This window comes from Conger conger, chromosome 12 (assembly GCF_963514075.1).
Source record: "Conger conger chromosome 12, fConCon1.1, whole genome shotgun sequence".
NCBI lineage: Eukaryota > Metazoa > Chordata > Actinopteri > Anguilliformes > Congridae > Conger > Conger conger.
The window spans coordinates 48,445,662-48,460,661 of NC_083771.1; the positions used below are offsets into that span (position 1 = coordinate 48,445,662).

Consider the following 15,000-nt stretch of genomic DNA (forward strand, 5'->3'; position numbering starts at 1 on the left):
CAGTTGGAATGAACGGCCGTGAGGCTGGACCACACCCAGTAAAACACCTCCACATCCAGAAACAGAACACGTCTGTTTCCATAGCCTGTCCCCACAGACAGGCCTCTGGCTCAGGGTGGGAGAGCACTGCCATGCACCGCCACGCCACTTACAGCTGGATTTACATCCAGCGCCCCCGTGCTTAAAAGGATAGAGGCTCCAGGGTAGAGGCTCCAGGGTAGAGGCTCGGGGGTAGAGGCTCGGGGGTAGAGGCTCAGGGGTAGGGGCTCGGGGGTAGGGTTAGGGGGTAGGGTTAGGGGCTCTGGGGTAGAGGTAGAGGCTCTGGGGTAGGGGCTCCGGGGGTAGGGGTAGGGGCTCGGGGTAGGGGCTCGGGGGTAGGGTTAGGGGGTAGGGTTAGGGGCTCTGGGGTAGAGGTAGAGGCTCTGGGGTAGGGGCTCCGGGGTAGGGGTAGGGGCTCGGGGTAGGGGCTCGGGGGTAGGGGCTCGGGGGTAGAGGCTCCGAGGTAGAGGCTCTGGGGTAGAGGCTCGGGGGTAGAGGCTCGGGGGTAGAGGCTCTGGGGTAGAGGCTCGGGGGTAGAGGCTCTGGGGTAGAGGCTCGGGGGTAGGGGCTCTGGGGTAGAGGCTCTGGGGTAGGGGCTCTGGGGTAGAGGTAGGGGCTCTGGGGTAGAGGCTCTGGGGTAGAGGCTCGGGGGTAGGGGCTCTGGGGTAGAGGCTCTGGGGTAGGGGCTCTGGGGTAGAGGCTCTGGGGTAGGGGCTCTGGGGTAGGGGTAGGGGCTCCAGGGTAGAGGCTCGGGGGTAGAGGCTCTGGGGTAGAGGCCCAGGGGTAGAGGCTCAGGGGTAGGGGCTCCAGGGTAGAGGCTCGGGGGTAGAGGCTCGGGGGTAGGGGCTCCAGGGTAGAGGCTCTGGGGTAGGGGCTCCAGGGTAGAGGCTCGGGGGTAGAGGCTCTGGGGTAGAGGCCCAGGGGTAGAGGCTCAGGGGTAGGGGCTCCAGGGTAGAGGCTCGGGGGTAGGGGTAGAGGCTCGGGGGTAGGGGCTCCAGGGTAGAGGCTCGGGGGTAGGGGCTCCAGGGTAGAGGCTCGGGGGTAGGGGTAGAGGCTCGGGGGTAGGGGCTCCAGGGTAGAGGCTCGGGGGTAGGGGCTCCAGGGTAGAGGCTCGGGGGTAGGGGTAGAGGCTCGGGGGTAGGGGCTCCAGGGTAGAGGCTCGGGGGTAGGGGCTCCAGGGTAGAGGCTCGGGGGTAGGGGTAGAGGCTCGGGGGTAGGGGCTCCAGGGTAGAGGCTCGGGGGTAGGGGCTCCAGGGTAGAGGCTCGGGGGTAGGGGTAGGGGCTCGGGGGTAGGGGCTCCAGGGTAGAGGCTCGGGGGTAGGGGTAGAGGCTCGGGGGTAGGGGCTCCAGGGTAGAGGCTCGGGGGTAGGGGTAGAGGCTCGGGGGTAGGGGCTCCAGGGTAGAGGCTCGGGGGTAGGGTCAGGGTGGAGAGCAGGGGCCAGGCGGATGGTACCCACCTTGGCAGGACCGGCTGTCGGGCGCGGGGTTGAAGCCCATCTCACACTCGCAGCGGAAGCCCCCCGGAGTGTTGAGGCACTGACCGTTCTCACACAGCTCCACATCCTCTGCACACTCCTCCACATCTGGGACACACACACACACACACACAGAGACACACACAGACACACAGAGACACACACACACACAGAGACACGCACACACACAGACACACACACACACACACACACACACACAGACACACACACACACACACACACACAGACACACACAAACACACACACACACACGCAGACACACACACACACACACACACGCAGACACACACAGACACACACACACAGACAGACACATACACACACACACACACACACACACGCACGCGCACAAACACACACATGCAGACACACACACACACACAGAGACACATACACACACACGCGCATACACACACACACACAGACACACACACAGACACACACAGACACACACAGAGACACACAGAGACACGCACACAGACACACACAGACACACACAGAGACACGCACACAGACACACACAGAGACACGCACACAGACACACACAGAGACACGCACACAGACACACACAGACACACGCAGACACACACACACACACACACACACGCACACACACGCAGACACACGCAGACACACACACACACACGCAGAGACACACACAGAGACACACACAGAGATACAGACACAGAGACACGGACAGAGACACACACACAGAGACGCACACACACACACACACAGACACACACAGACATGGTCAGGAGACAGCAACGTTAAAGAACACACAGGACCACAAAGTCACCCAAAAAACCCACAACACATCACCTCAAACCCACCCCAAAGTCACACACCAAAGACCTACAATCCCTGCTGCATGCTGCCCTGCCCTGCTCACCTGTGCAGGTGAAGCCGTCTCCGATGAAGCCCTCCAGGCAGGCGCAGCGGTATGAGCCGGGCGTGTTCAGACAGCGGGCGTCTTCACTGCAGCTGTGCGTCCCGTTCTCACACTCATCCAGGTCTGCAGGGGGAGCAACACACTATCTCACACTCATCCAGGTCTGTAGGGGAGCAACACACTATCTCACACTCATCCAGGGGGAGCAACACACTATCTCACACACATCCAGGTCTGTAGGGGGAGCAACACACTATCTCACACTCATCCAGGTCTGCAGAGTACAACACACTATCTCACACTCATCCAGGTCTGCAGGGGGAGCAACACACTATCTCACACTCATCCAGGTCTGCAGGCGGAGCAACACACTATCTCACACTCATCCAGGTCTGCAGGGGGAGCAACACACTATCTCACACTCATCCAGGTCTGTAGGGGGCGCAACACACTATCTCACACTCATCCAGGTCTGTAGGGGGCGCAACACACTATCTCACACTCATCCAGGTCTGTAGGGGGCGCAACACACTATCTCACACACATCCAGGTCTGTAGGGGGCGCAACACACTATCTCACACTCATCCAGGTCTGCAGGGGAGCAACACACTATCTCACACTCATCCAGGTCTGCAGGGGGAGCAACACACTATCTCACACTCATCCAGGTCTGCAGGGGGAGCAACACACTATCTCACACTCATCCAGGTCTGTAGGGGAGCAACACACTATCTCACACTCATCCAGGGGGAGCAACACACTATCTCACACTCATCCAGGTCTGTAGGGGGCGCAACACACTATCTCACACTCATCCAGGGGGAGCAACACACTATCTCACACTCATCCAGGTCTGCAGGGGAGCAACACACTATCTCACACTCATCCAGGTCTGTAGGGGGCGCAACACACTATCTCACACTCATCCAGGGGGAGCAACACACTATCTCACACTCATCCAGGTCTGTAGGGGAGCAACACACTATCTCACACTCATCCAGGTCTGTAGGGGGCGCAACACACTATCTCACACTCATCCAGGGGGAGCAACACACTATCTCACACTCATCCAGGTCTGTAGGGGAGCAACACACTATCTCACACTCATCCAGGGGGAGCAACACACTATCTCACACTCATCCAGGGGGAGCAACACACTATCTCACACTCATCCAGGGGGAGCAACACACTATCTCACACTCATCCAGGGGGAGCAACACACTATCTCACACTCATCCAGGTCTGTAGGGGAGCAACACACTATCTCACACTCATCCAGGTCTGCAGGGGGAGCAACACACTATCTCACACTCATCCAGGTCTGCAGGCGGAGCAACACACTATCTCACACTCATCCAGGGGGAGCAACACACTATCTCTCACACTCATCCAGGGGGAGCAACACACTATCTCACACTCATCCAGGTCTGCAGGGGGAGCAACACACTATCTCACACTCATCCAGGGGGAGCAACACACTATCTCTCACACTCATCCAGGGGGAGCAACACACTATCTCACACTCATCCAGGTCTGTAGGGGGAGCAACACACTATCACACACTCATCCAGGTCTGTAGGGGAGCAACACACTATCTCACACTCATCCAGGTCTGCAGGGGAGCAACACACTATCTCACACTCATCCAGGTCTGCAGGGGAGCAACACACTATCTCACACTCATCCAGGTCTGCAGGGGAGCAACACACTATCTCACACTCATCCAGGTCTGCAGGGGGAGCAACACACTATCTCACACTCATCCAGGTCTGTAGGGGGCGCAACACACTATCTCACACTCATCCAGGTCTGTAGGGGAGCAACACACTATCTCACACTCATCCAGGTCTGCAGGGGAGCAACACACTATCTCACACTCATCCAGGTCTGCAGGCGGAGCAACACACTATCTCACACTCATCCAGGGGGAGCAACACACTATCTCACACTCATCCAGGTCTGTAGGGGAGCAACACACTATCTCACACTCATCCAGGGGGAGCAACACACTATCTCACACTCATCCAGGTCTGTAGGGGAGCAACACACTATCTCACACTCATCCAGGTCTGCAGGGGGAGCAACACACTATCTCACACTCATCCAGGTCTGCAGGGGGGGCAACACACTATCTCACACTCATCCAGGGGGAGCAACACACTATCTCACACTCATCCAGGTCTGTAGGGGAGCAACACACTATCTCACACTCATCCAGGGGGAGCAACACACTATCTCACACTCATCCAGGTCTGTAGGGGAGCAACACACTATCTCACACTCATCCAGGGGGAGCAACACACTATCTCACACTCATCCAGGTCTGTAGGGGGAGCAACACACTATCTCACACTCATCCAGGGGGAGCAACACACTATCTCACACTCATCCAGGGGGAGCAACACACTATCTCACACTCATCCAGGTCTGTAGGGGAGCAACACACTATCTCACACTCATCCAGGTCTGTAGGGGAGCAACACACTATCTCACACTCATCCAGGGGGAGCAACACACTATCTCACACTCATCCAGGTCTGTAGGGGAGCAACACACTATCTCACACTCATCCAGGGGGAGCAACACACTATCTCACACTCATCCAGGTCTGCAGGGGGAGCAACACACTATCTCACACTCATCCAGGTCTGTAGGGGAGCAACACACTATCTCACACTCATCCAGGGGGAGCAACACACTATCTCACACTCATCCAGGTCTGCAGGGGGAGCAACACACTATCTCACACTCATCCAGGTCTGTAGGGGAGCAACACACTATCTCTCACTCATCCAGGTCTGCAGGGGGAGCAACACACTATCTCACACTCATCCAGGGGGAGCAACACACTATCTCACACTCACAGTATCAGTGCTGGACACTGTGTTCAGCTCGTAGGTAAACTAAGCAGTAGGTACACTTTAGTGGCAGGAAAAGCATTGGGCTGAATGGCCTGTTTTTGTTATTATATTATGTTATTGTATTATGTTATGTCACAATACAGTACAACATAATATAATACAGCCTGTGAACTTGCACTCTCCCTGCTTGTCTCTCTGTGCTCTGTCTCCAGGCAGGATTAAATCCCCCAGCTGATGCTATCTGGCGATCGGATCTCGTTCTGGCCCTTTCCTCCCCGTGTCAGAGCCTCTTTGGCACATCAAACAGCCAGAGACCCTCAGGAGAGACGCTCAGAGCCTCCGGCACATCAAACAGCCAGAGACCCTCAGGAGAGACGCTCAGCGTCACTGCACCGGGGAACTGACCGGTCCGACCCGTCTCACTCGGTTTGCCTCTGGCCTCGTGATCGCACTGATGCACTCAAAGCTCGCCTCCCAGACTCCTGTGAGGGGGGTCAGGCAGCGGGAGTCAGCACAACAGGTCTGTTGTGCGCTGACCCGGCGTGTAACCAGACCCTGCCGCCACCGCGGGGGGTTCCTGTACGATCCTGGCTGCCCTCGCACCCACCGAAGACAAAATGTCCGACACAAAACTACACACTGACATGGAGCATTCTTTACACAAGGAGAAAGGACACTCTTTACACAAGGAGAAAGGACACTCTTTACACAAGGAGAAAGGACACTCTTTACACAAGGAGAAAGTACACTCTTTACACAAGGAGAAAGGGCACTCTTTACACAAGGAGAAAGTACACTCTTTACACAAGGAGAAAGGAACTTTCTTTACATGAGGAGAATGACATTCTTTACACAAGGAGAAAGGACACTCATTACAGCAGGAGAAGGGGCATTCTTTACAGGAGGCGGTGCGTAGCGGTGTGTCTTTGAGGTGCATAGTGGTGTGTCTTCGGGCGGTGTGAGGCGTGTCTGGGCGGTGTGAGGCGTGTCTGGGCGGTGTGAGGCGTGTCTGGGCGGAGTGAGGTGTGTCTCAGAGGTGTGAGGCGTGTCTCAAGAGGTGTGAGGCGTGTCTCAAGAGGTGTGAGGCGTGTTTCAAGAGGTGTGAGGCGTGTCTCAAGAGGTGTGAGGCGTGTCTCAGAGGTACTCACCCGCACACGTGATCCCGTCTCCCTCCCAGCCCGCGCGGCAGGAGCAGTCGAAGGCTCCGGGCAAATTCACACACGACGCCTGCATGTGGCAGTTATGGGCCCCGATCTCACACTCATCCACATCTGCACAGAAACACAGCCTGCGTTACACACACACACACACACACTCACACACACTCACACTCACACTCACACTCACACTCACACTCACACTCATCCACATCTGCACAGAAACACAGCCTGCGTTACACACACACACACACACACACACACACACACATACACATACACATACACATACACATACACATACTCACACACTCACACACTCACACACTCACACACTCACACAGACACAGACACACACACAGACACACAGACAGACACACACACACACACACACACACACACACACAGACATAGACACACACAGACACACAGACACACAGACAGACACACACACACACACACACACACACACACACACTGAAGGGTACGATGAGTGCATTGCACAATGCAATCAGCACACTCAGCCAATCAGCACCCTGAGCCAATCAGCACCCAGCCAATGGGCAGTGTGCCACAGACAGGCTCACCTGTGCAGCCGGTGGAGCCCTTCCTGAGAGAGTACCCCGGCTCACAGTGACAGATGAACGAGCCCTTGGTGTTCTCACACTCCCCGAACAGGCAGATGTTGGCGTTCAGTTCACACTCGTTCACGTCTGTGAGAAGGAGAAGGAGAGGGAGAGAACAACAGCTCAATCAGTGACAGATATAACGGCTGGCGGTCTATATGATGACAGAGCCTGGGTTTACTGGAACCTCTGAAATTTTCACAAAAAGTGCAAATCCCACCTTCTGCTCCTCTTGGTGGGCACAATTGGACCAGGCAAGATCAACTGGGCACAGGAAAGTATTTGAATCCAAAACAGATTATTATCACAGAATATCACAGATTCTACAGACTCACCAGATACTCAACTCCTGTGTTCCTTCTGGCATTCTCTGCTTCTAAACCACAGACGTCTGATAAGTCCGATTTCAGTGCTATATTCCAGTACAAAATAGATCTTAATATAATATAATATAATATAATTAAAAATATAATATATATTTTTTAAAGAGCTTAAAATTATATTGTTTCAGTATGTATGCTGTACACTGACAGAATAAGGAGCAGGGCATTTGGTAACAGGTAAAACAACCTCAGGTATTACTTGCTGAATTATCGCAATTAGCTCAACCTGGCACCAGGGACACAAACATCCTCCATCTACCTTTATATTTTTTAAGAGAAAACTTTTAGATTTATTGCTTTATTTTAATATGTAAATTGGTTGAGCGTACAGTCTCTTTCACAAGAATCTCAGGGGGCTTAGCCATTACCAAGTAATACTGAGTGAAGAACTCATATCTCTTTGGCAGAAACAACTAGGGAACCAAGGAAAGCAGCCAATCAGCTGTAAGAGTTGGCGATCAGGTGACCAGACTGGACAGCCAGTGTAGTAATTTGACCAGGACACCAGGGGTTAAAAACACGCCGGTCAGAAATTCCTTTCAGTCAGTGCCATGGGACGTTAAACGAGCACATTACTCTGAGTACTTTCCAAATGTGTGTCAGGGAAAACTTCAAAGCATGTGTTCCAGGTGTGAGACACGTAAAACATGAAACTGTACCTTTGTTCCACTGTCATGCTAAATGTTTATTTGGCTTCACCTAACATTATTCAACTTTAACATTTCTTCAAAGGATGCTTGTCTTACAAGGATGTTTGGGGTGGGAAGTTTAATGAAGAAAATGGGACTTAAAGGGACTTAAAGCTACCTACAACACAGCAGTTATAGATACAGATTACCCTACTAACCCTAAAACAGCAGAGAGCTCACCTGTGTTTTACCCTCTCTTTGGAACTGTGTGAATCTGGGTCAAAAATGTGAACAGATGGACCAAACTGTTTAAAACACTAACACATGCGGAATACAAGGTTTTCTACTGTCTCTTAACCCTCCTATTATGTTTGGGGTCAATTTGACCCCATTCAGTGTTTGACATCTCTTAAAAACCACTTAGCCCTTTTTTATATAGATTTTTTACATTTTCTATTTGGTTAGATTAAATAGTAAACATGCAATAAACATAATGCTTTGTTTTCAGAAGTCCTGCGCCAACTTTGCATGTGTTGTATGGGTTTATTTTGACCCTCTGTAACTGTATAAAATGTCCAAAAATATTTTTATCTCATATTTCTTTGTGGAAGATTCTGGTGGCACTTTCCCAAACTTTCACTTCCTGTACACTTTTCATATATGGATAAACGGTAGTTACTTCAGAGACAATAAGAATGCGACACACAAAGTGTCAACATTTGCGTCAGTCTGACCCCAAACATAAAAGCGGTCATAAACATAATAGGAGGGTTAAAAAGACTGGGTAACTTGCCCAGACCTGGGTCAAATACGTCATTGTTTTGGATTCAAATAGTTTTCTACACTTTACTGAACTTGTCTGGTGTATTGAAACATAGGAGGTACTCTCACAAAATACAAACCCACCCTTCTGCTAGGCGTATGGTCACACACATCTGTGTACCTGGCCCTAACATATAGAAGGCATATGGTCTCTCACACTCACACACACACACACACCTGTGTACCTGGCCCTAATGTATAGAAGGTGTTGAGTCTCACACACACACACAAACACACACACACACACACACACACACACACACACACCTGTGTACCTGGCCCTAACATATAGAAGGCATATGGTCTCTCTCACACACACACACACACACACACACACACACACCTGTGTACCTGGCCCTAATGTATAGAAGGTGTTGAGTCTCACACACACACACACACACACACACACACACACAAACATACACACACACACACACACCTGTGTACCTGGCCCTAATGTATAGAAGGTGTTGAGTCTCACACACACACACACACACACACACACACACACACCTGTGTACCTGGCCCTAATGTATAGAAGGTGTTGAGTCTCACACACACACACACACACACACACACACACACACACCTGTGTACCTGGCCCTAATGTATAGAAGGTGTTGAGTCTCACACACACACACACACACACACACACACACACACACACACACCTGTGTACCTGGCCCTAATGTATAGAAGGTGTTGAGTCTCACACACACACACACACACACACACACACACACACACACCTGTGTACCTGGCCCTAATGTATAGAAGGTGTTGAGTCTCACACACACACACACACACACACACACACACACACACACACACACCTGTGTACCTGGCCCTAATGTATAGAAGGTGTTGAGTCTCACACACACACACACACACACACACACACCTGTGCTCCTGGCCCTTACCTATGCAGACTCTCATGTCCATGGAGGCCATGAACCCGTCGAAGCACAAGCAGCGGTAGTCCCCGGGGATGTTGGTGCACTGGCCGCCGTCGCAGATATCAGGAGCCTCCTCACACTCATCCACATCTGGGCCGGGGAGCGGGGAGCGGGGAGCGGGGAGCGGGGAGCGGGGAGCGGGGAGCGGGGAGAGGGGAGCGGGGAGAGGGGAGAGGGGAGCGGGGAGCGGGGAGAGGGGAGAGGGGAGAGGGGAGCGGGGAGCGGGGAGCGGGGAGCGGGGAGCGGGGAGCGGGGAGAGGGGAGCGGGGAGCGGGGGGGAACAGAGCGGGGAGCGGGGAGCGGGGAGAGGGGAGCGGGGAGCGGGGAGAGGGGAGCGGGGAGCGGGGAGCGGGGAGCGGGGAGCGGGGAGCGGGGAGCGGGGAGCGGGGACCGGGGAGCGGGGAGCGGGGAGAGGGGAGAGGGGAGAGGGGAGAGGGGAGCGGGGGGGAACAGACAGAGAGAGAGAAGAGAAGAACAGGGAACAGGTGTCAAACATGCCGTTAGCGTAACGTTGTTCATCTGGATCACCCTGGAAACAGGACAGGTGATATATCGTACTTGAGCGAAAGGTATGCAAAGGCATAAAAACCACAGACTAATAATAAGCTCAGTCCTGGACTAAACTGAGTTTTATATGGATAATCTCTGTCCATGCAACTAGCCCTTAGTGAAAGGCTATTTGCTGATTTGTAGAGGTGAACACACACAGGTGCAGGTAGAGCTCTTTACCTGTGCAGGTGAACACACACAGGTACAGGGGAACACACACAGGTGCAGGTGAACACACACAGGTACAGGTGAACACACACAGGTGCAGGTGAACACACACAGGTACAGGTGAACACACACAGGTGCAGGTGAACACACACAGGTACAGGTGAACACACACAGGTACAGGTGAACACACACAGGTGCAGGTGAACACACACAGGTACAGGTGAACACACACAGGTGCAGGTGAACACACACAGGTACAGGGGAACACACACAGGTGCAGGTGAACACACACAGGTACAGGTGAACACACACAGGTGCAGGTGAACACACACAGGTACAGGTGAACACACACAGGTACAGGTGAACACACACACAGGTACAGGAGAACACACACAGGTACAGGTAGAGCTCTTTACCTGTGCAGGTCCTGTCGTCCGGCATCAGGGCGTACCCCTCGCTGCAGCTGCAGGTGTAGCTGCCCTCTGAGTTTGCGCAGTGGACATCACACCCCCCGTTCTCTATGGTGCACTCATCGATGTCTGAAACACACACACACACACACACACCACACACACACACACACACACACACCACACACACACACACACACACACACACACCACACACACACACACACCACACACCACACACCACACACACACACACACACACACACACACACACACACAACACAACACACACACACACACACACACACACACCACACACACACTAGTCACACCCTGTTCTCAACAGTTCTCAACATCGATGTCTGAAACTCTGAAAGTTCAATCAGGCTCATGTCTCTGATTCCCTCTCCCTCATATTAGCATGCATAGTTAGTAATAATAACAACATCTCACATAAGATACTAATACACTGAATACACTGCATACAAGCTAATGGGACTATTCCCACCATTTGTGCCAACCGTGGTATGCTAGTTCGTAAGTTGATGTATTATTCAAGGGTTCCGATTGTATCTGTATGTTTACGCTAGGACTCGTACTGTCCTCTCGGGTCCTCTTCACACTTGTTCCTGTGTTCAATCTGCACTTTGTTGTACATCACTCTGGATAAGAGAGTCTGCAAAATGCCTATAATGTAATGTAATCTCCCTTCTCAGTCTCTCCATATTGGCGACTGTCTTTTAATGTTTTTAATGTATAATGTACATTACATTACATTATTGGCATTTGGCAGACGCTCTTATCCAGAGTGACGTACAGTTGATTAGACTAAGTAGGAGACAATCCTCCCCTGGAGCAATGCAGGGTTAAAGGCCTTGCTCAAGGGCTGTGCGGACCTTATTGTAGCTACACTGGGATTAGAACCACCAACCTTGCGTGTCCCAGTCCTTTACCTTCACCACTACGCTACTACGCTACAGGCCGTATGTACCTTAACCACTACGCTACAGGGTCATGTACCTTAACCACTACACTACAGGGTCATTTACCTTAACCACTAAACTACAGGGTCATGTACCTTAACCACTACACTACAGGGTCATGTACCTTAACCACTACGCAACAGGGTCATGTACCTTCACCACTACGCTACAGGGTCATGTACCTTAACCACTACGCTACAGGGTCATGTACCTTAACCACTACACTACAGGGTCATGTACCTTAACCACTACGCTACAGGCCGTATGTACCTTCACCACTAAACTACAGGGTCATGTACCTTAACCACTACACTACAGGGTCATGTACCTTAACCACTACACTACAGGGTCATGTACCTTCACCACTACGCTACAGTCATGTAGCTTAACCACTACACTACAGGGTCATGTACCTTAACCACTATGCTACAGGGTCATGTACCTTCACCACTACGCTACAGGGTCACGTACCTTAACCACTACGCTACAGGGTCATGTACCTTAACCACTACGCTATAGGGTCATGTACCTTCACCACTACGCTACAGGGTCATGTACCTTCACCACTACGCTACAGGGTCATGTACCTTCACCACTACGCTACAGGGTCATGTACCTTCACCACTACGCTACAGGCCGTGTGTACCTTCACCACTACGCTACAGGCGGTGTGTACCTTTACCACTACGCTACAGGCGGTGTGTACGTAGTATGTTGACGTGTAGGGTGTGATACGTACCCGTGCAGCCCTGCCGGTTGGGCGTGGCCTGGTAACCCGGGTTACAGGAGCACTGGTAGGTTCCCTCCATGTTCACACACACGCCGTGAGGACACAGACTGCGGCTCAGCTCACACTCGTTAACGTCTGTGTGTGAAACACAACACTGAGAAACTGTGTGTGTGTGTGTGTGAAACACAACACTGAGAAACTGTGTGTGTGAGTGTGCGTGTGAGTGTGTGAGTGTGTGTGAGTGAGTGCGTGTGTGTGTGCGTGTGTGCGCGCGTGTGTGCGTGTGTGTGTGTGTGTGTGTGAAAAAACACCAACACTGAGAAACAGTGTGTGTGGTGTGTGTGTGAGTGTGTGTATGAGTGTGTGCGTGTGTGCGTGTGTGAGTGTGTGTGTGTGTGTGTGTGAGTGTGTGCGTGCGTGCGTGTGTGCGTGTGTGTGTGAGTGTGTGAGTGTGTGCGTGTGTGCGTGTGTGTGTGTGTGTGTGTGAGTGTGTGCGTGCGTGCGTGTGTGCGTGTGTGTGTGAGTGTGTGAGTGTGTGCGTGTGTGCGTGTGTGCGTGCGTGTGTGCGTGTGTGCGTGTGAGTGTGTGTGTGTGAGTGTGTGAGTGTGTGCGTGCGTGTGTGAGTGTGTGTGTGAGTGTGTGCGTGCGTGTGTGTGTGTGTGTGTGTGCGTGTGTGTTTGTGTGTGTGTGTGTGTGTCTGTGTGTGTGTGTGAGTGTGTGAGTGTGTGTGAGTGTTTTCATTAGAGCAGGTGCACCTCCCTCCAGCAGGGGGCAGTGCTCTCTCACCCACGCAGGAGTTCCCGTCGGGGGAGAGCTGGTGCCCGGGGGGGCAGACGCACAGGTAGCTCCCCTCTGTGTTCTCACAGGACCCGCCCTGACACAGCGCTGGGTTCCGCTCACACTCGTCAATGTCTGACGAGGAACGCAGGTACAGTGAGACACACAGGCAGGACAGCACAGGGATAACCACAGAGGAGTGACAACACAGGTAAGAGAACACAGGTATAACCACAGAGGAATGACAACACAGGTAAGAGAACACAGGTACAACCACAGAGGAGTGACAACACAGGTAAGAGAACACAGGGATAACCACAGAGGAGTGACAACAGGGGTAAGACAGCTCAGGTACGAGCACAGAGGAATGACAACAGGGGTAAGAGAACACAGGTAATATCGCACAGGTAAGAGAACAGACAGAATCTTAACCTGCTGAAGAAAAGGTTTCCTGGAGTATTTTATATTAAGATAGAAACAGAAGTAAAATGGTGCTATTCCCTGGGCACACCAGCAGAGGGCGATGTGACTGTACAATGCCATATGAAACCACCACAGAACACCACAAATATTACTGTGATGCATCATCATCTATAACCCACCGATGGGTAACGTAAGATTTCACTTCAGGCTTCAGTACAAGAGGGCATGTGCATAAAAATATATATTTTTCTGCATTGTTGTATCCCTGGCCGTCTCCAATACTCTCTGTCAATCTGGACAAAAGCCTCTCCTAAACCACTGTAATATAATGTGAAGTATTGCAGCATCAATGCTAAAGTGTCAGTGTACTTCCGCCATGAACGCAGTTTAACTGCACAAACCCAAACTCAGAGCTGCCGACTGCACCGCATCACGCCGCAGGGCTGCGCGTTTGGTGAGCAGATGCCGCAGTCCAGAGAGGCGCACAAGTGCAGGAGAGGACAAGTGCATCCATCTGGACCCTGTGAGCGCTGTCGTCAGACCGGGCTAATGCCGACGGAGCTCCCGGACCAGGGAGAGCGGCCTGCAGCTTCAACCAGGGCTAAAGCACGTTACCGCTGCCAGCCAAGAACAAGAACACAGATCCTGAAGACAATGCTGAGGGGTTTATTCAGCAGAGACATTCGGTTCCTTTAAAGAACTGAAAGCTCTTCTCGTGTTGCTTTGGTCCAAAACCTGCGGCAGGTGATTTCCCTGGTTCAACACTAGGGGGCAGTGTGCAATGTGTTGGGAAGGAGAGGAGGATAGAAAGAGGGGTTGAGAGGGAGAAAAGAGGAGAGGAGGGGTGGGGAGAGGAGGAGAGAGCAGGGAGGGAGAAGGGGAGAGCGAGGGAGGGAAAGAGAGAGAGGGAGAGCGAGACTTTGGGGTACAGTCTCACAGAGAGAAACTCACCCATGCAGTTCTTCATCATCATGAAGCCACTCTCGTATCCAGGGAAACACTCGCACTCAAAGCTCCCGGGCGTGTTCACACACAGCCCACTGCCACACAGGTCCGGGGAGATACGGCACTCATCGATGTCTGGAGACACACACACAC

General features: G+C 52.5%; 1 protein-coding gene across 1 annotated transcript in view; it reads right to left on the reverse strand.

Annotated features, from left to right (window-relative positions):
- LOC133141633 (fibrillin-2-like) overlaps positions 1-15,000 on the reverse strand; it is a 115,497-nt gene that overhangs the window by 32,803 nt on the left and 67,694 nt on the right. The window contains 10 exon segments of the mRNA XM_061262197.1: positions 402-1,445; positions 1,497-1,622; positions 2,428-2,550; positions 6,438-6,560; positions 7,034-7,159; positions 9,827-9,952; positions 10,996-11,118; positions 12,712-12,837; positions 13,489-13,614; positions 14,854-14,982. Coding sequence (XP_061118181.1) covers positions 402-1,445; positions 1,497-1,622; positions 2,428-2,550; positions 6,438-6,560; positions 7,034-7,159; positions 9,827-9,952; positions 10,996-11,118; positions 12,712-12,837; positions 13,489-13,614; positions 14,854-14,982 — 2,172 coding nt within the window.